At 35.9% G+C, this 26761-nt stretch overlaps 2 protein-coding genes across 11 annotated transcripts in view; one reads left to right on the top strand and one right to left on the bottom strand.

The window, feature by feature from the left end:
* The window catches only part of PCMT1 (protein-L-isoaspartate (D-aspartate) O-methyltransferase), a 47852-nt gene that overhangs the window by 14020 nt on the left and 7071 nt on the right, over positions 1-26761 (top strand). For 3 of the 8 annotated variants that reach the window (XR_010836085.1, XM_059083491.2, XM_059083488.2), the window contains exons 2-7: positions 4676-4780; positions 6234-6265; positions 15670-15774; positions 18057-18177; positions 20384-20469; positions 24959-25128. Coding sequence is in view for 4 of the 8 variants with exons in the window: in XM_059083491.2 (XP_058939474.1) it covers positions 4676-4780; positions 6234-6265; positions 15670-15774; positions 18057-18177; positions 20384-20469; positions 24959-25128 (619 nt within the window). In the remaining 4 variants the exon portion in view is untranslated. Of the gene's footprint in view, positions 1-4675; positions 4781-6233; positions 6266-15669; positions 15775-18056; positions 18178-20383; positions 20470-24958; positions 25183-26761 lie in introns of all 8 variants that reach the window. The other 5 variants (XR_010836087.1, XR_010836086.1, XM_059083489.2 and 2 more) reach the window with 2 other exon arrangements.
* The window catches only part of LRP11 (LDL receptor related protein 11), a 65072-nt gene continuing 54504 nt past the window's right edge, over positions 16194-26761 (bottom strand). The window contains exons 7-8 of one of the 3 annotated variants that reach the window (XM_067011001.1): positions 20077-20117; positions 16194-16471 (exon numbers count right to left, since the gene is read on the bottom strand). In XM_067011001.1, the coding sequence (XP_066867102.1) occupies positions 16415-16471; positions 20077-20117 (98 nt within the window). In that variant the 3' untranslated portion in view covers positions 16194-16414. Of the gene's footprint in view, positions 16472-17925; positions 18905-20076; positions 20118-21476; positions 22862-26761 lie in introns of those variants that run through there. The other 2 variants (XM_067010999.1, XM_059083470.2) reach the window with 2 other exon arrangements.

Consider the following 26761-nt stretch of genomic DNA (forward strand, 5'->3'; position numbering starts at 1 on the left):
CAGTTCAAGAGCACTTCTGTCAGTATAGTGACTTGCAGTTTCTTTAATGGATAATGATATTGGTAATAGGGGTGAGAAAAGGGGGGGAGTTGGCATATCTTGTTGCTCTTCTGTTTCTGTAGGATCCTTAATTTTCTTCCTTCTTTATCTTCATTTCCATATCAAGAGGCACCATCCTTTCCCTGCCTGTATGATTCTCCCCCAGAAGCAGTGCTTCTTGTGTTTGCCACCCCTGGTCCCACTAAATGTTTTTTAAAAAATAGCTTTTCTAAAGTACAGTTCCATACCATGTAATTCACTAATTTAGATTGTAAAATTCGGTGGTTTGGGATGTATTTACAGACATGTACGACTGCTACCATGGTCATCTAATATTTTCATCACCTCAAAAAGATACCCTGTTTTGCCCTCCTATTCCCCCAACCATAAGCAACCACTAATCTATTTTCTTTCTCTATAGATTTGCCTATTCTGGAAATTTCATTAAATAGAATCATACAATATGCGATCTTTTGTGACTGAGTTTTTTCACTTAGCATAATGTTTTCAAGGTTCATCTACATAATAGGATGAATGAATCAGTACTTCATTCTTTTTTATGACCTAATAATATTCCATTGTATGGATATATACCACATTTTGTTTATCTGTTCATCAGTTGATGGACATTTGGGTTGTTTCCACTTTTGGGGCATTATGAATAATGCTGCTGTGAACATTTGTGTACAAGTTTTTGTATAGACATACGTTTTCACTTCTCTTGGGTATACACATATGAGTAGAATTGCTAGGTCCTATGGTAATTCTCTGTTTAACCATTTGAGGAACTGCGAGACTGTTTTTCAAAGTGGCTGCACCATTTCACTTTTCCTACTTGCAGTTCATAAGGGTCTGATTTCTTCACATTTTTGCAACACTTGTTATTATCTGACAGTTTGATTATAGCCATCCTAGTGGGTATGAAATGGTATCTCATTGTGGTTTTAATTTGCATTTCCCTGATGACTAATGATGTCCAGCATCTTTTTATGTGCTTATTGGGTATTTGTATATCTTCTTTGGAGAAATGTCTGTTCAGATCGTTTGCACATTTTACAATTGAGTTATTTGTCCTTTTACATTGAAATGTAAGAATTCTTTATATATTCTAGATAAAAGTCCTTTTTCAGTTGTATGATTTACAAATTATTTTGCTCTCGTTCTGTGAGTTACCTTTTTCTTGATAATGTTCTTTGAAGCACAAAAATGTTTAATTTTGATGAAATCCAATTTATCCATTTTTTTTCTCTTATTGCTCATGGTTTTGGTGTCATAGCTAAGGATCCACTTTCAAATCCAAGGTCATGAAGACTTACTCCAGTATTTTCTTCTATGATTTTTAATATTTTAGTTCTATGTTTAGATCTTTGATCCATTTTGAGTAATTTTTGTATTTGATATGAGGTAAAGATTGAACTTTATTCTTTCCATGTGGCTATCCAGTTGTCCCAGCACCATTTGTTGAAAAAGACTGTTCTTTCGCCATTGAATGGCATTGGGATCTTTGTTAACTTACTGATGGTTAAGTTCCTTCCTTGTAGCCAGTACAGTGAGCTTCTAAGTCCCAGACCTGTGTTCACTATTTTAGTACTTAGTGTTGTATTTTCTCTTTCTGGGAATAATTTTGTCTGTGCTTCATCTGCATTCCCTACTTCCTTCTACTTAGTCTTTTAAACTTCAGTCCCTACCTTTGCTTTCTATACCCACAGGCTTGCAGCAATAGCAGAAGCTTTGTTGGAATGTGTTGTTAATTTTTCTACTGATAAGTAATATGAAGTCTGGATATTCTCTATCTCCTAGTAATGTGAAGGCATGGGTCATGTGTGGTTTTGTTTATGCCCCTTCTTGATCTTAGATTTAGGTGTTTTTTGAATGGCTATGTGGAGAAATTCAGATTCTGGTGGCCACCATTACCCTGTAGAACCTGGAGGCTCCACAGTTGATGAATACATTAAATTCATTTGCATAAATATTTTAAACTTCTCATGATGCTTAAGTCTCATTTTAAAATAGCTGTGGCAACCTACTGAATGGGAGAAGATATTTGCAAATCATATATTTGATAAAGGGTTAATATCCCAAGTATATACAACTCAATAGCAAAAAAAAATCAAACAATCCCATTAAATAAATGGGAAGAGGATCTAAATAGACATTTTTCCAAAGAAGACATACAGAATGCCAACAGGTACATGAAAAGATGCTCAACATCATTAATCATCAGGGAAATGCAAATCATAAACCACAATGAGGTACTGTCAGCTCATACCTGTTAAAACGGCTGTTCTCAAAAAGACAAGAAATAACAAGTGTTTACAAGATTATGAAGAAAAGGGAACCCTGGTGCACTACTGGTGGGAATATAAATTGTTGCAGCCACTACAGAAAACTGTGTATGGAGGTTCCTCAGAAAATTAAAAATACAGCTACCATATGATCCAGCAATTCCATTTCTGCATATTTATCCAAAGAAAACAAAAACACTGATTTGAAAAGATATATGCACCCGCATGTTCATTGCAGTATCATTTACCATAGCTAAGATATGGAAGCAACCTAAATGTCCATCCATGGATGAATAGATATTGATGCTGTGATGTATATATAACAATGGAGGATTATTCATCCATAAGAAAGAATGAAATCCTGTCATTTGTAACGTGGATGGACCTTGAGGCTATTATGCAAAAGGAAATAACTCAGACAGAGAAAGACAAATACTGTATGATCTGACTTACATGTGGAATCTAAAGAAATAAACAAAAAATCAAGCTCATAGATACAGAGAACAGATTAGTGGCTGCTAGAGGCAGGTGGGGTACAAAATGGGTGAAGGTGGTCAAAAGATACAAACTTCTAGTTATAAAATGTCATGGGGGCTTCCCTGGTGGCGCAGTGGTTGAGAGTCCGCCTGCCGATGCAGGGGTCACGGGTTCGTGCCCTGGTCCGGGAAGATCCCACATGCCGCGGAGCGGCTGAGCCCGTGAGCCATGGCCGCTGGGCCTGCGCGTCCGGAGCCGGTGCTCCGCAACGGGAGAGGCCACAGCAGTGAGAGGCCCGCATACAGCAAAAAAAAAAAAAAAAAAAAAAATGTCATGGGCATGTACACTATGGTGACTGTAGTTACTGATGCTCTGTTGCATATGTGAAGGTTACTGAGAGAGCACATCTTAAAAATTCTCAGCATAAGAAAAAAAATTCTGTAACTGTATGGTAATAGATGTTAACTTATTGTGGTGATCATTTTCTGACATATACAAATATTGAATCATTATGTTGTATACCTGAAACTAATATAATGTTGCATGTCAATTATACCTCAATTTTAACAAAAGAAATCTGAAAAAAAAAAGTTGTTCAGAGTGTAGCCAAATTAAGCAAAGCATGTTTTGATTAAAAAAATTTATTTCTGGATTGTTAAAGTCAAGTTGATACATTTAATGTTACAGATTTTAGAGCCGTAAGGACAAGAACTATGCAATTTTGTTTATTATCACACTAAGTATGTAGCACTGTGTCTGGTATGTATTAGACAGACAGTAAACTTATTGAGTGAGTTAATAAGGCCTTTATTGAATAATTACTGTGTGCATGGTTAATAAGGGTTATTGAAGTTTAACATATTATATTTAATCTTAAAGAATTACTAGTTGGGGGAGCAAATATATACAGTCAGCCTTCTATACCCATGGATTCTATCTCCATGGATTCAACCCACTGTGTATTGAAAATATTTGAAAAAAAAAAAAGTTCCATAACATTTCAAAAAGCAAAATTTGAATTTGCCACATGTTTGGCAACTATTTATATAGCATTTACATTGTATTAGGTGTTATAAGTAGTCTAACCATGATTTAAAGTATATGGGAGGAGATGCGTAGGTTATATGCAAAAACTATGCAATTTTATATAAGATACTTGAGCATCCACAAATTTTGGTATCTGCTGGGGTTCTGGAACCAACGCCCTATGGACACTGAGGGAACACCATATTGACCTTGCTTTCCTTCTTGAAAAATTTGTTTCTCTTGGGGTCTGTAACAGCATATCTGCTTGATTTTCATCTACCTCTGTTGTCTGCTCCTCATCATAATCTTTGAAGGCTCTACTTCTTTTGCATTTCTCCTAAGTGTACACTTTTGTGTATTCTTACCTGGCCACTTTAGTTCACTTCCATTGCTTTAGCTGCCATCTATACAACTAGTAATTTATATCTCTGTTGTAGGTTTTTCTCCTGCGCCCCAGATCCATTTGTCCAACTGACCGCTGTGTATCTCCATGTGTATGGTCCATAGCTCCTAACTGAATAAATAACTTGTCCTTTTTCTCCTTAGCTCTGATCCTTGTCTAGGATTTCGCACATCAGTATATGACATCAGCATTTCAACCATTACCCCCCTCCCACCTCCAAATCTAGTCAGGTATACATTACCTACTAAATATAACTCAAATCCTTTTACTTTTCTTCATCCTTACTTTCATTATTAAAGACCAGGTTGTGATTACCTGAGCCACTGCAACAACTTTCAATTTTGCTCTCTTCCAATCTAGTCTCTACAGTGTAACCAGAATAATTATTCTAAAATATGTCTGATCATGCCACTTCCAGCTTAAAATATTGCTTCATTCATTTCAGAAAATGGAATCATCAAGACAGATAAAGTATTTGAAGTAATGCTGGCCACGGACCGCTCTCATTATGCAAAATGTAACCCTTATATGGATTCTCCACAATCAATAGGTAAGCTTTGGATTTCTGAAAACGTCACAAATTTTACTCATTTACTCTGTAATCTTTGTAAGTAAAAATAGGCTGGGACCCAGATGTGTATCTCGTACCTTGCTAATTTGAGTTTTATGCCTTAGTAAGTTTCATAATCCCAAACTTACCCAGTTTAATAAAATGATGTAGTATATGAAGTGTCTTTTCTATTTTCTTAAACGATACCTATGAGAATTCTATAAAAAATTCTTAAAACATACTTTAAATGAAAACTTACAGTTTAAGCTATGTGCTGAGTTTTCTTTAGGGTCTTCAGTGTTGACTAAGGTTGGTTTTTGCATTGGCATCAATTTTAAAAATCATTATTAAAGGGAATGTGTAACTAAGTTATTACTGACTACTCTGCTTCACTTGCCCTGAATTTTTTTGGTTTGTGCTTGTTTTTAGAAAGTTCCATATTTAACTCCTTCTCCTGAAGCAGGTTTTGCTGAACTGCTGAGCCTTGGCAGTGGGCGCCTTTGAGGCTTAGAAGTGCCTCAGGATTCTGTGGGCCAGCTGCCGTGCTGCCTTCTTTTGAAGCACTTTAACAGTCAACAGAGAAGGTCCTGGGGAGCTTCTGAACCCCGAAGGCACCTGCTACCACCGCTCAGTGAAAATTGCTTCAGACGCAGAAGCAGGTAAATCAGTTTTGAGAAAGCAACACTGAAAGAAAAAACTAAAAGCTAAAAATGGAGAAAAGATTGTTTTTACTTTAATTTTTTTTTTTTCTTTTTTTTTTTTGCGGTACGCGGGCCTCTCACTGTCGCGGCCTCTCCCATTGCGGAGCACAGGCTCCGGACGCGCAGGCCCAGCGGCCATGGCTCACGGGCTTAGTTGCTCCGCGGCACGTGGGATCCTCCCGGACCGGGGCACGAACCCGTGTCCCCGCATTGGCAGGCGGATTCTCAACCACTGCGCCAGCAGGGAAGCCCGAAAAGATTGTTTTAATTAACATTAGTTGATAGTGTAAATTGAAGTAGCTTATTAGTCTCTTAAGCTACTCTGATTGCCAGTTCTATTTTTTTTTTAAGGTGCCAAAAATATGAAGCAGTTTAATTTTGCAAGGATTTTGCATACTCTGTGATATATGGAAGCTTATTTTCTTTGTATAAATCTAAAGAAAAAACATCATAAATTTATCAACTCAACTTAATGAAATTCTTCCTTAACTAACTATATGGGAGAAGAAATTTTTGGAAATAGTGGGACTGTTGTACTGAGCATGCTAGCCTTTGGCATGATTATATTTGCTAATTTTAACTGTGCATGACAGTACTGTAAAGTACAAGGTAAAAGTTTTATTTCTTGAGATCATAAAAGTGAAAATAATTATTATGAAAAACAACTTATGGATGTTAGAAAAGGAATTACATAGAGTATTTCGTATGTTTTTACAGCTGAATGTATCAGTAGTTCTCTTCTTCTTTTGCAGGGTTCCAAGCAACAATCAGTGCTCCACACATGGTAAGTTAACTTTGGTCATTTGGGTACAAATGGATCACATTTTTCCTCTAAGAGTGCTTTCTTCAGTAAAAACAGTTTAAAGAACATTTTTAACTTTTAATTATATCAGTTTTATCATCTATGAATTATGTAAATTGGTAATGAATTAATAAGAATAATCTTATTCTTAACACAAGATGTGTAGAAGGAACTCTTTTTGGTAGAAACTCATTAAAGTTTTTGGTGGTTGTCAGTATCTAATCATGTAAAAATTGTATATAAAAAATTGTATATAAAAGGTTATTTACTTAGAGGTGAGTTAATTAAGGGAGAGAATATTTTTAAAATATAATAGACAGTAAAGAAATCTCAAGTTGAATAATGTTTCATATTTTATTTGGATGATTCACTGGGGACTGGTCACGTATAGCAGTTATGAAGCTGTATAACTCTGAGAAGGACCTGTTTTAAGTTACTTAGCACTTTTAATCTGTTGCGAATTTTCTTGGGTTTTAAATGTCAGTTATTTGAATCAGTACTCTGTGGTTTTTGGTGAAAAGAACAATAGCTTTTCTGATTCTCTGCAAGTATTTGGGGTTGGAGAGACTCTTATTTAAACTTAAAACCTTCTTTATACTAAAATAAATTCTACACGTATATTCATAGTGAACTAATAATTTTACTAGAAGAAAAAATAGACAATGTATTTATAAATATTCAATAAAAATGACTTTTTAAACATAACAGAAGACCTAGAAGCCATTAAAAAACCTGATATATTCAGTGTTTTGAAACATTAAAATCTTGGATTTCTGTAGATGGAAAATATAAACAAAATCAAAAGAGGAAAAACTGAGGGAAATATTTGAAATACATATGACAGTATAGGGCAAATCTCCATATATTTACATATATGGAATACATATATACACATGTGTATGTGTGTATCCTATATATTAAGAAATAAAATACTACTAAGCCCAAAAGGAAGTAGGTAAAGTACAAGAATGTAGTTCATAGAAAAAGAAATACAAATGACATTGGCATTTAAACAAATGAAAAGATGTCATTTTCACTTATATTTAGTGAATTGCAAATTAGCACTACAATAAAGTACCATTTTTCTCCTATCATCAGAAATTAAAAGTTTATTACTTTGTATTAGAAAAGGGAAACTGACAAATTATTTTTTTTGTTGGGATAGTAAATTGATAGTGTTTTTGGAAGGCAATTTGACAATAGCTAAAACATGTGAGATGAATATACCTTAGACTCTCCAGTTTTATTTCAAGATATCTATCCCATAAAATATTTGCACAAGTACAAAATAACTGAGGATATTTATTGGCACATTATTTAAAATAACAGTAATCACTAATAGTCCACTAATAGTGGATGGTTAATAAATTATAGTAGACCCATACAGTGAAATACTGTGAAGTGAAATGAATAAAGTTCTGTAAATGCAAATATGGCAAGATCTTCAAGAAACATCATAAAAGTAGAGTGCAGAAGAGTATTTAGAGTTTTTCTTTTAGTTATGGAGTAGGAATGGTTTTTGTACGCATTACCTATTCAAAGAAATTAATGATTAACAAAAAAATTGTAGTCTTAAGATCCCTGAATACGGTTTGAAGTGCTACTTAAAAAGAAAAATTCATATAGAAGTATTCGTTTAATTATAAAAGTTATTTTAGAGAATTGGTGCTCAACACGTTTGGGAAGTTGCCTGGAGGGGTATTTTTCAGATAAATGGGAAGTACTGCATGAAATATTTCTTTTCTCTAAAGTGTGGTGCTGAGTGTCCAGTTCACTACCACATGAGACGTGGCACTGACTCTATGGCAAATGGTGCATCTTTAAACAAAAATAATAGCTTTCTTAAGATATAATTTATCCCTTTCTAGTATACAGTTCTGTGGTTTTTAGTCTGTTCAGAGTTGTACAAACATTACTACTATCTCAATTCAGAACATTTTCATCACCTCAGAAAGGACCCCTATACCTGTTTAGCAGTCAGTTCCCATCCCTCATTCTTCAGGTCCTGGCAACTACTAACCTGCTTTTTGTTTCTGTGTCATTCTGGACACTTCACATAAATAGAATAATACAATATGTGGCCTTTTATGACTGCTTTTTATATTCTGTACAATATTTTCAAGGTTTATCTATGTTGTAGCATGCTTCAGTATTTCATTTCTTTTTATCGCCAAATAATATTACATTGTATGGGTATACCACACATTGTTTACTCATTCATCAGTTGATGGACATCTGGGTTCCTCCCTCTTTCTAGCTACTATGAATAATGCTACTATGAACATTAGTTTACAGGTTTTTGTGTGCATATGTTTCCAGTTCTCTTGGGTATATACTTGGGAGTGGAATCTGCTGGGTCATATGGTAATTCTGTGTTTAACATTCTGAGGAACCGCCAAACTATTTTCCAAAGTGGCTGCGCCATTGTACAACCCCTCCAGCAATGTATGAGGTTTCCAATTTCTCCACTTCCTTCTCAACGCTTGTTATTGTATGTTTTATTTATTTTATCCATCCTGGTAGCTATGAAGTGGTACCTCATTGTGGTTTTGATTTGCATTTCCCCAGTGATAATGATGTTGAGCGTCTTTTCACGTGCTTATTGACCATTTCTGTATCTGCATTTAATGAACCTCAAAATCACAGGTTTGGAAGTAACTACAACCCTGGAATATTTTCCAAAGTCTTACTTACAGAAAAATGTGAAATGGCATCCTGGTAGCAGTGAACATATTTAGCATCCAGATATTGAACCCCAAATTCCATTTCTTGCTAAAAGAGACTAGAGCTTCATGGAAAAGCGACTAAATTCCAGAAAGTGAAGAAGTACTCAGAGGCTAATGGGGTAATGTCAGGAGGACATAGGAGCAGGTTTAAAGAGACTCCCAGAAGCCAAATTGGAGACAATTTGAGAATCAAAAAATGGTAGTGAAGATAATGGATTATAGCCCAGTGAATTCAGAAACAAAAATCTCTGAGTCCATAGGGATTTAAAAATAAAATAGAAAGATGGGGGAAAAAATGAAAAACAGAAGAATACCAATTATGTGTGGAAGGAATAATAGAATTTAAAAAATCAGGTCTTTGTAATTATCAGTGTAATAATTGAATTAGGCAAAGATCATCAATTAATCTAAAACCATTAAGAGGAAAGTTGTTGGGGAACAAAAATATCCATGTAGTCTCAAATTATTATTCGACATATTACTTGTTAATTACAAAGAGAAAAATATGCCTTGAAAATAGAGTGATCTAGTGGTTACCACATTTACTGAGTGGTTGAGCTTGGCAAGTCCAGTAGTGAGAACGTCCAATGTTATGTACATCCTGATGTGATGCAATAGGAGGTGCCCTGCAAGCCCTGTGTGGTGTTCTTGCTCAAGTTCTTTGATCTAAATCTAACCGTGAGGACACTGACACATCTAGAATGTTTGTGGTATTGTGTAGGACAACTGGACAGGTCTTTTAAAAGGAGTCAGTGTTCTGATAGACAAAGGAAAGTGGTGGATGGAACAGAGTTGGGGGAGAATATTCTAGATTGGCACACGCAGTGCATGAACTTCGAATGGATTGGTGGGGGGAACAGCTATAAAGGAGATTTGGGAGACAATTGAGGAAATTTGAGTGTGGTGTTTATGTTGGATGGTACTAAATTAATGAGTTTCTTCAGTGTGGTAATGGTGATGTGCTTGCAAAGGAAGATGTCCTAGTTTGGCCTTTTTGGCAGATACGTGCTGAAGTATTTAGGAGTGTAGTATTATGATGTCCACAGCATATTTTCAGATGGTTTGGTAAAATAGTATGGCACAATATAAATAGTTGGTGACTATATGAGGAGAAAAGGATGTCCATTGTATTTTCTGTGGGTTTGAAATTTTTCATAATTATGAAAATGAACTTTTAAAAAACTTAATTTTTAGGTTTAGAAATGAGCCTGGATTATCCAGAAGAATATTAGCTATAGTGATGAAAGCATGTAAAAAGCTAATAATTGTGATTGAAGGCCTTGACATTTTAAATCTGAATGGGACTTTAATAATAACTTAGCATATCCCTCTTTAAAAAACCAAATCTTATGCAAATGTAGTACTGAAAAAAAATTCCTGAGCTTCTTTTGGAATTAAGTTTGTAAAGGGACGGTACTGTCTACAGATTAGGGAGTGGCACCTTAAAGGAGTCCCGTCTAGTGCCTTCATCTTGGGACTCAGGGGAGCCCAGGTGCTACAGGAGTTACTTTGCTTCTTTGATTACTTCATACAACTATGATACTTGTTATTTTATTAATGGAAATTATTAAACTTTCAGGGGATACTGATCATTTAGAAATATCCGATAAAAGCTTCTTCCTGAAAAAAGTTCACAAACTCTGTCTTATTAGAGACTCCATCCTTCAGGCTAAGCCTCTTGTCTAAGAGCAATAGCTTTGACGAAATAAAATGTCCCCAGTAGTTTCCTCAGCAAAAGTTAATCCAGTGTGTCTCATAGAAACCTCATTAACTAACACTTTCTTGTTCCACTGGTTGATGTTCATAATGATGATTCAGAGATCATATTCCACTGTATCATTTTGAAGCATCAAAGAAAGATAAGGTTAGTCAGATACTTTTTTAATTTTTGAAACAATCTCATACTTACGGGAAAGTTGCAAGTACACTGTCAGGAACCTTTCTTTACTCCTTTTGAGAGTAAGTTGCTGAAATGATGCCCCATCACTCTTGAATACTTCAGGGTGTAGTTTATTTCCTGCAAAGGACATTCTGCTATACAACCACAACATAACCATCAAAACCAGGACATGAACACTGACACATTACTACCATCTCGTCTTCAAACTCCTTTTCACTTTTTCCAGTTGTCCCTATGATGTCCTTGATAGCAGAAGGATCCAGTGCTGAATCACTGCTCTTTTAGTCTCCTTCGATCTGAACCAGATCCTCAGCCTTTGTTTGTCTTTCATGGCCTTGACTCTTTTGAAGAAGTCAGGCCAGTTATTTTGTTGATGTCCTTCAGTTTGGGTTGTCTAGCGTTTCCTCATGATTCCATTCAGGTTATGCCTCTTTGGTGGGAAGATCACAGAAGTGATGCTGGGTTTTCATTACATGGTATCACAATACAGTTTTGATTTGTCCCATTACTGATGTTGTTCACTTGATTAAGGTGGTGTCTGCCAGCCTTCTCCGCTGTAGAGTTACTGTTTTTGGCTTTTGTAATTAGTAGTTATTTTGTGAGGGGGTACTTTGAGATTATGTCTCTTTTCCCTATTTATTTATTTATTTATTTATTTATTTATATCAGTATGCATGGTTTCCTGTCTTTTCCCTTTCCATATTTAACTTCTAACAGTGAAAAGCATGGTTCCTTTTTCCTTGATATATTTATTTATTTGATCAATTCGACTGTATATAGCCAATTTCTCGCTGCTGTCACTTTCTCCCCCCACCCTTCTCATACCACCCCATCCTCCATCATTTATGTCTGACACCTGGCACTGGTCCACTGTGTTGTGCAGAAATCCTCCTCGTCTAGCGTGGATTCTGACTCCTGTTTGGATCTGCTTCCCTGTGTGAACACAGATGCCCTCCTCATCCTGCTTGGGCTCTGACACTTCTAACTGGACACTGCAGCTACCCTCTCTGCCACCTGGTTATGGGCAGCTACCTCACTCAGCCCAACATAATGGCTTTAGGATCGACTTGTTCAGAAAGGGAATGGATGGGACAGGATACCAGGAGAAAAGGGAAAGGAGGGTAGTAACCAGATTTTTTTGATTAACCAAGTCATTTTGTTCTCTAACCAAGCAAAATTTGGAAGCCTGATTATTTGACAGTTATATGCAAGATTTCCTAAGAGAGAGGTTTTCCAAAAATACACTAAATGGAAGTAAAAGATCAATTTAACTGTTAATTTTACCTTTACAAATGACTTCGAAGTACCTTAAAGAATAGCAGCATCAGGTCATTGAGGTGTAATGGTTGAATTTTCATTAATGTGAATATTATACCTTTTGTTCGTAAATCCTTTAGAATTTATAAAGTATTTTCATACTTCATCACTTTTGTTCACAGTGGTACTGCTATGGAGAAGGCAGAATAGGAACAACTTTTTTCTCTCCATTTTAATGATGCGGAAACTGAGGAACAGTCAGCTAAAAATAATTTCCAAAGTCAAGGGGTAATAAATGCAGAACCAGTTGAATCCAGTACTTTACTTAATCCAGGATTCTTTTTCATAGTACTAGTGGTTTCCATTCATTAGGCAAGAAGCTCTTTGCAAAAGAATCTATATGAAAAATTGATAATTTTAGTTATTTCTCTGTTATCCTTTTACCAAACACACCAACCACCAGTCTACATTTGTGTGTTACTCCTAAAGGGGTTCTGTGGAACCTTTATGACTTTCTGGGACATGGTTTGGAAATCCTTGGATTATATGAGGCTACATCTATTAATGGCCTTCTCCCCTTTTTATGTTAATTGTGAGAAAAGATAGTCTTAACATCTTTTCTTTTTAACTTTTCAATATGGAAAATTTTCAACACCACACATGCAAATAGAATAATATAATGAACCCTCAAGTAGCCATCACCCCACTTCAGTAATTACCAAAATTTTGCTAATCTTATGTAATTGTTTCTCCTTTGTTTCTCCTTTTCTCCTTTGAAATATTTTAAAGCAATCCCAAACCTAATATTATTTTACCCCTAAATAGTTTAAATCTGAAAGACTTAAAAGCACAACTACAATACCACATCATGACAAACAATGTTTCTTAGTATTATCTTATATTTAGTCCATGTTCAAACTTGGCCAGGTGTTTCAAAAAATTCTTTTACAGTGGATTTCTTTAAATCAGGATCCAAACAAGAGCCTTACAGTGTACCTTTTTAGTCTTTTTAGTCTCTTTTAATTTTAACAGTCCCCCTTTTTAAAATGCCATTTATTAATTGACAAAATTTGTCCATTTATCCTATAGAATTTCCCATATTCTGAACTTGGTTAAATGTTTCCTAGTGGTGTTTAACTTGTTCCTTTTTTTTTCTTTTCAAGAAAACTCCTTAATGGTTCTTCTGTTCATCACATCAGGAGGTACATAAATGTCTGATTCTCCACTTTTAGTGATAGGAATAAATAGTATTTTCAAAAAATTTTTATTAAATTATAATATACACACAATAAAGTGCACGCATCTTAAGTGTACACCTTTGATGAATGTTTATGTGGGTACATATATGTAACCACTACCCAGATCAAGATACAGAACATTTCCTGCACCCCAAAAGGCCCCCTCAGTCAGAAAGACCTCTTTTCCTAGTCAACCTCTATCCTCAAGGTAACCAGTATTCTAGCTTTTATCACCTAAGTTAGTTTTCCAGAATAGGGAGTTTCCATTCTATCCTCCATTTTGAATGTTACCTGTTTCTGATGATTAAAAAAAAATTTTTTTTTAATTTTGGCATAATTTCAGACTTACAGAAATGTTCTAAGAATAGTACAAATGATTCCCATATACTTTTTACCCATATTCACCAAATGTTACCATTTTACTTCATTTGCTTTATCATTTATTCTTTCTCTCTCCTCCCTCTCTCCCTTCCCCCATATATATATATATACTTCTTTTTTTATGAACTCTTTAGGAGTAATTTGTAGGCAGAATACTCTTTTCCTTTAAAAATAGGACATTCACTTAAATAACCGTAGTGCTGTTGTCCACATCAGGAAATTAACATTGATTAAACACTTAGCCAATTTACAGACCTTATTTAGATTTCATCAGTTGTTCTAGTAATGTCCTTCATAGGAAAAGAAAGTTGCAGATCAGGAGTTTCATTCAATTGCCTTGTCTTTTTAATCTGGAACAATCCCTCAGTCTTTTCTTTTATGGTCTTGAAAATGTTTATGAACGTTATAGGCCAGTTATTTTATAGGATGACTCTCAATTTAGGTTTGTCTGATGTTTCTTCTTGATTAGATAATGAGTTAGGCATTTTTGCCTGGAATATCCCAGAAGCGATGTATTTTAGCAGATGTCATGTGATGTCAGAGTGTCCCGTTATTGGTGATATCAACTTTAATCATCTGACTGAGGTCATGTCAATCAGGTTTCTCCACCAAGAAACTTCCGAACTCCATTGTAAAGTTACTACTCTTTCCTTTTGTAATTAGTAAGTGTCTGGGGCAAACACTTTGAGAGTATGTAAATATCTTGTTATTCATCAAATGATAATACACTAGTTTTAGCATCCATTTGTGATTTTTGCCTCAATCAGTTATTACTGAAATGGTTGCCAAATGGCAATTTTCTAAGTTTATCATTTCATCTATATTTAAAAACAGTTGAGAACAGTTTCTCCTTTTTCTCCATTTATGTATGTATAGAAGGATGTATTTACTTACTGTCACTGTGGATTCATGGATATGTATGTTTATCAACCAGTATCTGATAGTGAATGTGCTTGTTGTTACTGGATCTGATGATTTTTAATAATGAATATACCAGGCATTTAAGGACAGCTTTTGAGATAACATTTATTAATTCTAACCTCATATTTTGGAAAAGCACTAAAATATAAGTTTATTAAGAGGATGGAGTAGAGAAGGCTTTATTTCTTGGTTTGGTCCAAAGCATAACCAACATGATTTTATTTGATTTGTCATTTATATATACTATAAACATAAAAATATATATCGTTTGGCCCCCTTAATTCCACTTGTAGGAATTTGTCCTATAGATATACTTTATAAGATTATTGAAAAGGTTATTACATTGTCTTACAGGTACACCTTTTAAGATTATTTTATCTCTTTTGTTATAGAAGATTGAGGCTAACTTAAATATCTCTCATCAGGTATATTTATTACTACAATACATTCATACAAAAATATACTCTTCAGCCTTAAAAAAGAGTGAACACACTGATTAGTGATAAGGAAGCTCCTTCAAGTTATAATAAATTTATAAATGCATATGTATTTGCTTATATATGCATAAAGTGAATATGTTTGGAAGAAATCACTAGAAACTGGTAACATTGGTTGCCTTTAGGGAGTGAGACTGTTTGGGGACAGGGGTGAGATGCAGACTTTTCACTGTAAATCTTTTTGTAGCTTTTGACTTTGAATTAATTAAATTTAAAAAATTCACACACTGGAGATCTAAAATTACTGAACACTTTATCTAAAACACAAGAATTTTAATCAAACAAGAATTTTCTTATATGTAATTCCTGTGTAGATATAAGTATATAATATGTTATGTTTTCATTGTTTTGGTAGATGACAATAGTAGAAAAATTGGTGACATGTTAGCAACTTTATTTGTATGCCATGGTATATATACTTTATAGAGTCTTGAAAAAAAATGAATACTTTGTTTTCTTTTGGCAGCATGCATATGCACTAGAACTTCTATTTGATCAATTGCATGAAGGAGCTAAAGCTCTTGATGTAGGATCTGGAAGTGGAATCCTTACTGCATGTTTTGCACGTATGGTAAGAGCTTTATTTACCATTCTGGCCCCAACAGAAGCATATTATATGATTTGGCTGTGTATTTTTTTCATTAGCAGTTTTCGAAGGTTTTCTATGTTCCTTTTTTTTTTTTTTCTTTTTTTTTTTGTGGTATGCGGGCCTCTCACTGTTGTGGCCTCTCCCGTTGCGGAGCACAGGCTCCGGACGCGCAGGCCTAGCGGCCATGGCTCACGGGCTTAGTTGCTCCGCGGCATGTGGGATCTTCCCGGACCAGGGCACGAACCCGTGTCTCCTGCATCGGCAGGCGGATTCTCAACCACTGCGCCACCAGGGAAGCCCTCTATGTTCCTTTTTAAATTATATTAAGATAGTATTTAGAATATGTATCACCTAGGATTTCTTTTTGTTGTTGTTAAAGTGACAGAACATTCAGTCAAAGTGGCAGAACTTGAAGGGAATTTATTTGGTTTATATAATGGAAAAGTCTAGAGGTATATCTGACTTCTTGTATGGCTGGATTCAGAAGAAGATCAAATGTTGTTATGGACAATGGGTTTCTCTCTGGTTCTTGGTTTGACTTTGCTTTCCTCCACATGTTGGCTTCATTTTCTGATAAGCTCTGCTCTGTGATCACAAAGAGGCAACCAGTAGCTCCCAAACTTCAATCTTCCCAGCACTCTTCTGGCAGAACAAAATACAGCCTGATTTCCAAACGCTCCTACAGGTTTATTGGGATTAAAGGAGAGCTTTTTTTACATTAAGAAAAATGCTCTTATAAAAACACATTGTTTGTTATACTTCAGATTTTATCATCAGAGGCTTATCTGATAAATGACTATCCAGAGTATGTCTGGAGGCCCACTCAAGCACCTTGAAGTAAAGGTTTATCTGTGTTCAGGTAATCAAATCAGGTTGATTCTGAAAAATCTTGTACCTATAGGCCAGCTTGGAAGGGTATGGTTTATTTAAGTTAGGATTTATGGATCCTTTAGGACTAGAATCCATTTAATTTGCTATGCATATATAATTGGCAGACTACTGGAATGTAAGCTCCAGAGAGGTGGGAATTTTGTCTGAGTTTTTTTCATTGATGTATCCTAAGCATCCAGAACAGTGCCAGGCACACAATAAGGATTCAGATATTTCTTTTCAGTTGTTTGACTTGTTCTGTACAAGTTAAACCCTCACTAATGGGATGTATCTAAATACTAGATATGGTATTTAATTAATGACTTGTTCTCTATACTTGACATGTTTATGGTTTCAGAGGCATAATCATTTTTTATAATATCATTAGATTTCTGAGTTATCTTTTTGAAAATGATACTAATCAGTGTTTTTCACACATTTACCATGTGTTAGTCTGTGTTCTCAGTGCTTTTCCTGTGTTCTCTTATTTACTCCTCACGTGATTTATGAGGTATGTACCCCCTTCCTCCTCATTTTTCAGTTGAGGAACCTGATTGCTGGAATAATATATAGTTGTAAGTAAGTGGTGAAACCTAGATGTGAATACAGGTGGTCTGACTTCAGAGTCTTTATTGTGTTGAATTTATTTTACAATTAATATTTATACTTGGGGCCTTATGTACTTTTATATTTCCCACATGTGGCAGTAGAATCAGGTATAGAAATCCCTATAAAAATTTTTTATGTAACATTTTAATATTTAAAGTCACACTTTTAAATGGAATTTAAATTAAAAATGGTTGCACTAAAAGTACCATTTAATATTGGTAGCTAAATCCCACTTCAAGATCCTGGTTTTAAAAATTACAAATTGGGCTTCCCTGGTGGCGCAGTGGTTGAGAGTCCGCCTGCCAATGCAGGGGACACGGGTTCGTGCCCCGGTCCGGGAAGATCCCACATGCCGTGGAGCATCTAGGCCCGTGAGCCATGGCTGCTGAGCCTGCGCGTCTGGAGCCTGTCTGTGCTCCGCAACGGGAGAGGCCACAACAGTGAGAGGCCCGCGTACCGAAAAAAAAAAAATAAATAAAATAAAATAAAAATTAGAAATTGAAGAAAGCTGTCATTTTTCTTAGTATTACAAGTTTTTGTAATTTATTCTAGCTTCTTAATTACTGAAATATCATTATTCATTTAAGGGTTATAGTTGAGAAAGTTGTATTTGCCAAATAATTTATAATAAACTGAGTGTTTAACAATCTAATTGGAGGCTTAAGCTGTTTATTTGTCCTGTTTTCTCATTACAGAATATGACTTTGGGTAAAGAAATACTTTAATGACGCTTTAGAAAAATAAACTTAGACCAGTGAACTACTGAATTATTCTTTCACTTCCAGGTTGGACCTAGTGGAAAAGTCATAGGAATTGACCACATTAAAGAGCTAGTAGACGACTCAGTAAATAATGTCAGAAAGGATGATCCAATGCTTTTGTCTTCAGGGAGAGTGCAACTGGTTGGTAAGTATCAGAAAACTTAAAAAATTTCCTCTCTGGAGAATTTTTATTTTCAGAAAAATCGCATGCAAGCTAAATAATACTCAGAGCTAATTATTACATTTTTTTTACATTCACTTTTAAGTACTAAGCAAGAAAAAGCAATTACTCTAAAATGTTACACTGGTTCTACCTTGACCATGGGTGACATGACTTAACTATTTCAGAAAATGCCATGTTGAGTTCTTTCTTCATTGCTTTTTAAGAAGTAGTATCAAAGTAACAAGTGTCGAATATAAAAAATTTAAACAGTGCAGAGATGTGTAAAATAAAAAAGAAAGCCCCTCTTTTTCCTCCTGAAGTTTTTTAGACATATAAATGTACATATGAATAAACTGCACAAACACATGGTTTTTAAATTGACTCATACTCTACATATTGTCCTTTAGGTTGCTTTTTTCCATTCAGCAGTATGCATGAACACATTTGCATGTGAGCACATTTTATATTGTGAAAAATAACAGACATCAAAATATGCATAAAACATAAATGTGAGGCTTAACAAACACCTGTTTAATCACCACATTGATCAAGAAGTGGAACATTATTGGGCTTCCCTGGTGATGCAGTGGTTGAGAGTCTGCCTGCCGATGCAGGGGACACGGGTTCTTGCCCCGGTCCGGGAAGATCCCACATGCCGCGGAGCAGCTGGGCCCGTGAGCCATGGCCACTGAGCCTGCGCGTCCGGAGCCTGTGCTCCGCAAAAGGAGGGGCCACAACAGTGAGAGGCCCCCGTACCACACAAAAAAAAAAGAAAAAAAGAAAAAAGAAACATTATTAGTACCTGGAAAGTTCTCTGCTTGCTATTTCCTCATCATGACTACCTCCCTTTTCCCTAGCGGTATTATTACTTTTATGCATTTACTACCTAATTGCATTTCCATAAATGATGTTTAATTTAATCTTGAACTTCAGCTAAATGGAACCATACAGTATATATTCTATGATGAATGACTTCTTTTATTCATTATTATGTCTGTAAGATTCATCCTTCTTTTTGCATATAGTTCATTTTTATTGCTGTATAGCATTCTATTATAGGAACATTACCAGAATTTGTTTATTAATGCTACTGTAGATGGATATTTTGGGTTATTTCTGATTTGGAGATATATTCACAATGTACGTAAGTCCAGATGCTTATATACACTCATCATACAAGCATTCATTTCTGTAGGTGTGTTGTTACAGTTCATAGAGTGACCAAAGATACTGCAAAAACGTTTTTGAAGTGACTGAACCAACTTACATTCCCAACAGTAATATATCAGGGTTCCTATTGCTTCACATCTCTACCAGTACTTGGTATTATTAGATTTTTCTTTTTTTTTTTTTTTTTATTTATTTATTTATTTATTTATTTATTTGTGGTAGGCGGGCCTCTCACTGTTGTGGCCTTCCCCGTTGCGGAGCACAGGCTCCGGACATGCAGGCTTAGCAGCCATGGATCACGGACCTAGCCGCTCCACGGCATGTGGGATCTTCCCGGACCGGGGCACGAACCCGCGTCCCCTGCATCGGCAGGCAGACTCTCAACCACTGCGCCACCAGGGAAGCCCTAGATTTTTCTTTTGCCCACCTAATGTATGGCAGTATCTCTGTGATTTTAATTTTGTATTTTCCTATTAATCAGTGAGGTTGAACACTATTTCATATGTTTGGCCATTTGGATTTCCTCTTTTGTGAAATGCCTATTCAGATATTGAGTTACTTATATTTTTCTTTGATTTGTAGGACTTCTGTAGAGTAGCCCTGTGTCTAGTTGTACATATTATCAATCTCTTCTCCCACTCTGTGAACTGCCTTTTCACTCTCATACTGTACTTTTTTGATAAATAGAAATTTTAATGTAGTCAGACTTACCAGTTTTTTTCTAGTGCTTTTTGTATCCTGTTGAAGACACTCTGAAATCATGAAGATATGTCCTTATATTAGTTCTCAGAAGCACTATCATTTTAACTTTTCACATTTAGACCTTTGATCTTTGTGACGTTCATTTTTGTGTATGTGTGAGGTAGGGGTCCAAGTATCTATTTTTTCTTTGAATATCCAGTTGTCCCAGCATCTTTTATCTAAAAATCTATCCTTTCCCTTCTTTAAATCTCCTATAATTCTTCACACTGGGTAGTTCTATCTGAGCAGATTTTTAAAGCATTTTTTTTTCTTTCAGTGGGGGATGGAAGAATGGGATATGCCGAAGAAGCCCCTTATGATGCGATTCATGTAGGAGCTGCAGCCCCAGTTGTACCCCAGGCAGTGAGTTGGTTTTTTTCTGTGTTTGTATGCTTTATTCAACTAAAGCTCTTAAAAATGTATAGGAAATGACTTCTGTTGATGTTCAAAATATCATCTATGTTACGTTGTGCTTTTTTTTTTCTTTTTGGTTGATAATTATGCTCAACTTTTTAAAAACTGAAACGCTGTGCATTTTAGTTGCAGTTAGTAGGCAGTTTTTTTTCACATGCAGACAGTTGTATAAATGACATGAAAATTGCTAAGCCCCAGCTCATGGCTGTCTTATTTAAAGCACTAATTGATTCGGCTAAGAACTAGTACACCAATAGAATTGGGACAGTCCCTCTGGAGTTCATGATCTGATAATCACTTGGTGTATTGATAAATACCGGAATGTGCAAGACTATGTTAGGTGCATGGGTAAGACCAGGAAGTATTTGTCGTACATTTATCCTCACAAACCTTATGATCTAGAAGAGCTGTGTCATACCTGTATCAGCGTATGATAGATGTTGAAGGGAAAAGAAAATATGTACTGTAGGAGTTCAAGGGAGGGAGAGTATGTTGCATAGAATAGTCAAGGAGACTTCTTATAGGAATGGAATTTGAACTGAATCTTAAAGAATAGTAGGATTTGCATAGTTGCAGTGAGAGGGAGGGATATTCCAGTAGTATATATTACATAGTCAAGGAAATATTTAAGTACAAAATTGAGTTTTCATTTTAGTAAGATTCTGATAAACTTATGTCAGCCCCAATATTCCTTGGCTTAGGTTTCTATTACATGTGATTTTTTCATAGTTCTTGACTAGATGGCAAGGGGCTAAAAGTGACACTGTCTCTTCTGCCCAGTCTCATCTACTCCCCAGCCTGCAAGTGGGTTTTCTGTGTGTTTACACAGTTATGAGAAGCTGAAAGTTAGGGGGTTTGTTCTGGTCACTGACTTGTTATTCATTGGCTGAATGACCTTAGGAAAATCAGCTATTTTCTCTGGCCCTGTTATCTGTTTGAAAAAAAGACCAAACCAGTGGTTTTAACATATTTTAATTGAAGTATTAACATGATGTAGAAAGGTGTACAAGTCATAAATGAATAACTTAATGAATTTTCATGTATGAACACATGATCAGTAAGTTTTTTAACTTTTTTAACTTTTTTTTTTTTTTTAAATATTGGCAGCCTAGTAGGAACAACTAAAATCTGAAACAGAACTGTGTTTAAATGAAAGGTCTTGGGGTACAGGGCTCATCTTCCCCACTAAGACCTTAAGATGATCTCGAAAGGTATTTCTGGCTTTAGCTCAGAATTAATTTGCACATTTGTAGTAGCACTGGGAAGTGTTATCGGGTGGAGGCGGCTCTTTACATCTGATTAAATTTGAAGATAGGCATGCTGAAGGGGCTTTCCAGTTTTAAGAGAATAAAGATGTTTATGCCTCCTTTGGATATCACCCCAAAACAACTAGAAAAACAAGAAACGGAAACACTAACTCCATTTTCAGTTATCTAGGAGATTATACCTGCAATCCTGAACTCTACAGTGTGTGAAGACAGAAAGCAGTTGGAGTAATAACTGACCTGGAAGGGTGAAGGAAGTTGAACCAAAGAGACTGAAGAGAGGGGTATCAATGCAGAAGCAGTTTGCTCTGCAGAACTCAGAAAAAGCTTAGAAATTGGAGGCATCAGGACCTTGGAAACCAGAGATAACACTTTGGCCTGAAAAGAGGTGCTGCTACTTGAAATTCTTTATGAGGAACAGGTAGCCCTAAGCCCTAAGAAAATTTCTGAGAACTGAAAGACATGATTCTATAGTTTGAAAGGATCTTTTGAGTGCTTAGTACCATGAATTAAAAAAAAAAAAAAAAGAGCCACAATATCACCATGAAATTTCAGAATGTTACAGATAAAGAGAATATTCCAAAAATTTCCAGAAAAACAAAATAGATAATCCGTTTAAGGGTCAGTAATCAGAAAGGAATCAGATTATAGAAAAGCAACATTAGAATGAACAAGTCAGAGGCAAACCATCACAATTCTGAATTGAAAGTGATTTCCAATCTTGAATTCTATACCCACACGTCACTAAATACATAGAATAAAGATAATTTTAGATTTGCCAATCTCAATCTCCATCTTTAAAAATATTCCACATACTGCTTTACAGAATACTTCTGGAGGAATTGCTTTAATTATATCACCAAAAAATGACAGAGTAGAGAGAGAGTAGGAAAAACCGAAAAGAAGCAGCCATGGTATCTAAGAAGGTAGGACATCTTGTTCAAGAGAGAGGTGGTAAGAGTTCCCAGGATTCCAGGATTATTGCAAAGGAAGTCCCAGTATGAATGCTATGCAGCAGGCCTGGAGAATAACCAGTCCAGATTTAGAGCAGAGGAGGGAAGGTACTAGAAGCGAGCCTACCAAAAAAGAAAAAAGAGCAGTTTAAAAAAAAAAAAAAAAGGAAGACACTAATTAGATAGATTTGACTGCGTGAAAATTTCATTAAGAAGCTGGGAGGGTACCAAGATTTAGAAACAGTTACAAAGAAAATTAAGGGAATGAAAAAAGAAAAACCTTCAGTTTTTAACTGCAGGGAAAACAGCTGTTATATAAGAAAGGAAACAATCATTGGGTACCTCTTGGCTCAGCTGCAAATTACATTTACACAGTCATAACTGAAAATGGTTTTGATAAAAAGTTATGATATTGGTTGGATTGGGGGAAAGGAGCAGAATACAGTTGGCCCTCTGTATCTGAGGGTTCCACATTCAAGGATTCAACCAATCATGGATCGAAAATACTCAGAAAAAAAAATTCCAGGAAGTTCCAAAAAGCAAAACTTGAGTTTGTCACACCTGGTAACTATTTACATGGTATTCGCATTGTATTAGGTATAATAAGTAATCTAGAGATGATTTAAAGTATATGGGAGGGCTTCCCTGGTGGCGCAGTGGTTGAGAATCCGCCTGCCAATGCAGGGGACGCGGGTTCGTGCCCCGGTCTGGGAAGATCCCACATGCCACGGAGCAGCTGGGCCCGTGAGCCATGGCCGCTGAGCCTGCGCATCCGGAGCCTGTGCTCCGCAAAGGGAGAGGCCACAACAGTGAGAGGCCCGCATACCGAAAAAAAAAAAAAATAAATAAATAAATAAATAAATAAAGTATATGGGATATATAGGTTATATGCAAATATTATACCATTTTATATAAGGAACTTGAGTATCTGCGGATTTTGGTATCAGAGGTACGGTCCTGGAACCAATACCCCTTGGATACCGAGGGACAGCTGTTTATGTATGAGAGCTTAGTCCTCATCTAGCGCATAATTTTAAATAAAAAAGGAAATATTATATAGCATGGTAACTATAGTTACTAATACTATACCATATAATTGAAAGTTGCTAAGAGAGTAAACCTTAAAAGTTCTCATCACAAGAAAAAAGAATTGTAACTATGTGTGATAATGGATGTTAATTAAACTTCCTGTGGTGATCATTTCACATTATATACATTTATCAAATCTTTATGTTGTACACATAAAGCTAATACAATATTTATATGCCAATTATATTTCAGTTAAAAAAATAAAAGACATGCATTAGAAGTAAGCACTACAAAAGAAGACAGCTAAAAGGATTTAAAATGAGTAGATTTAGGGAGCAAGATTGGAGTAGTGGGAAGTAGTCTGTTATTTTTTCATTAAAAACCTTGACATTTAGAAAAATTAAAAGGGAAAATAAAATAAGGTAGACTTGCTGACAACAAAAATTTTATTTAAGGACACCCTTCCTTGGGATAATACTATCCAAAGTAAGGTTTCTTCCTTACTGTTTTTGATCAGTGGTCATCTGTCAGGCTACATTCAAATTGTGACATACAACTTAAACATTTTCTGACCAGAGGGGCTTTCACTGAGTCGTTTTGGCTCTTCATTGACAGGGCGTCCTTGTTCTAATGCCGCAGAGACTCCAGCCCTGCCTTCCTTCGTCGTGTCATGGTGCCAGCAATCCTAAGTTTAGTCATAAAACCAAGGTTCCCTTTTTTTTGGTTCAGTGATGCCTTAAATTCTTAGATAGGATATGGATTCCTTGCTGATTTTCTATGCTTCCCTTCCTCCCCTCCAAACTATGACGATTCAAAATAGGCATATAGGAATTGAAATTTCCTCTTTTGCCTTTGGCCTTCCCAAGAGGACAGTCCTACGTTATGTGGTTCAGCTCAAACATTTCGAGCGTTGCAGCTGTACCGGGTACTGTGTTAGATGCTAAGGGCACAACGATGAATAAGACACAGTCCCTGTCGTCAGAGCATTTGTACTGTAGTAGGGAAGGTCGGTAGGTAAATGAGTGAGTGGGTAATTGAGTAACAAGTTTAACAATGGAAGTACATGTGTACTAAATAAAGTGCATTTCTGCTTTCTGCCCGTGGACACCGAAAGTTGTGTATAGTGATGTAAAATGACTATTAACATAAGACCTATAGCTTGGTGTGTATGTGCTCCTCTTCTTCTTTTAGCTAATAGACCAGCTAAAGCCTGGTGGAAGACTGATACTGCCGGTCGGTCCTGCGGGTGGAAACCAGATGCTGGAGCAGTATGACAAGCTACAGGACGGCAGCGTCAAAATGAAGCCTCTGATGGGGGTGATATACGTGCCTTTAACAGACAAAGAAAAGCAGTGGTCCAGGTGGAAGTGATTTTATCTTCTGCTCTTTCTTCTTCCACACATGCAAGGTGAAAGGTTGTGGATTTTAAGAGATTAGACTACAAGAGCCGCTTTTTTGGTTGTCACCTTTATGCTGCTCCATTTTCACATCAGAAATTCACTACATTAACAACGTAGAAAAATTTTGCATGGTCTGTCCTTTTGATTTAATTCGTCTTTGGGAAAGGGGGGTGAGACTTGGTTGGCACAAAGGTGTTTGCTTTTTAAAGAGGCTTTCAGCCACACTTTCTAAGACTATTTTAGTATCACACTCTGTTTCTATATTTGCAACTCATTTTTATAGCTGCTGTATGGTCATGGAAACAAAGGCTGTCATCTGAAGAGAATGGGTCATCATTTCCTGCCCCAGTTCATCTCTATTATACCATTGTTGTAAAGAGAAGGAAGCGAAAAGATACTCTTGTCCCAGTTTTCAAGGTGTCAGAATCCCAGAGAGGACATTCTCGTCTCAGCTTGATTTCTCTCTTTCAATCAGGTTCATAGACGTCTGACAACCTGTGCCTGTTTTACATTCCACTCTTGTTTCAGAACCACTATAAGGAAGAAACTCACCATTTTATAGAACAGGCTGGCCAATTTTTAAGCTACTCTAAGTTCCCGGGGAGGGGAGGGGATTCTGTAAGTGAGTGCCCAGGTCTCACACACCTTCCCAAAGGGCCAGCAGCATGCAGCATCATCTTCAGTACAGCATGGCTCATTTTAACACCCACTTTTGTTTCTATGTCTCAGCATAATCTGGATATTTCGTTTGAAGCCAAGATTTCTCTTTTTCCTCTCTTCCTTCTTTCCCTTCCCACTCCCTCCAGTGGGAGGGAGTGAGATCAGTAAGTAAGAGTGACATTAGCCAAGACTACTTGAAATTAAATGCCAAAATAAGAAAGGCGTTACTGCTTCCTTGTTTTAGAATCTACTTTTATTTGACAGAGCTACTTATTTTAAGATGATTTCTTAATAAGTAAACTGGTGATTATAGGTTTAATAGACCTCTCAGTTTTGTTTTCTGGAAAGAGGAAAGGCACCTTTTGAATGAATGGTAATGGCAAAAATGGTAATGAATCTAACTCAGTTTGTTCAAAACTGAGTTTTACTTTTGACTAATTTTGATTGGCCATTTCTGGGATACCTTACTAGGAATTGCATTTTAGTTCTTCACCTAATGTAGTTATAGCTATTTTCTTTGAATTCTAACTGGAGCACAGCCACTTCTTTAAAAAAAAAAAAAGTTTTAAAAAGCTATCAGTCTTGTCAATTAGAATCAGATATAGTTACGAAGTTCATTTTGCTTCTAGTGTGGTTATATAACTACATAATTGTATGATTGCTGCTGTATAAAAAGGGCAAACATATCACTGAAATTACTGAAATTTGGTATCAAGTAAGAGTTCAGATTTTCATTAATAAGTTTAAAATTTCTCCTTTTATACACGTTGTTAGTACCATAATTTAATGATGAAGGAATTACAAAAAGGATTTTGTTTTTATAACCAGAGGCGGATTTAGCTTGAAGCTAATGAAACTTAAGCTTCAGAGCCCTCACTTGCTTTGGGTCCTTCATGGCCTTACAGCAAATTTTATATGCGTAGTCTTATTTTTA

This window comes from Kogia breviceps, chromosome 13 (assembly GCF_026419965.1).
Source record: "Kogia breviceps isolate mKogBre1 chromosome 13, mKogBre1 haplotype 1, whole genome shotgun sequence".
Classification (NCBI taxonomy): domain Eukaryota; kingdom Metazoa; phylum Chordata; class Mammalia; order Artiodactyla; family Physeteridae; genus Kogia; species Kogia breviceps.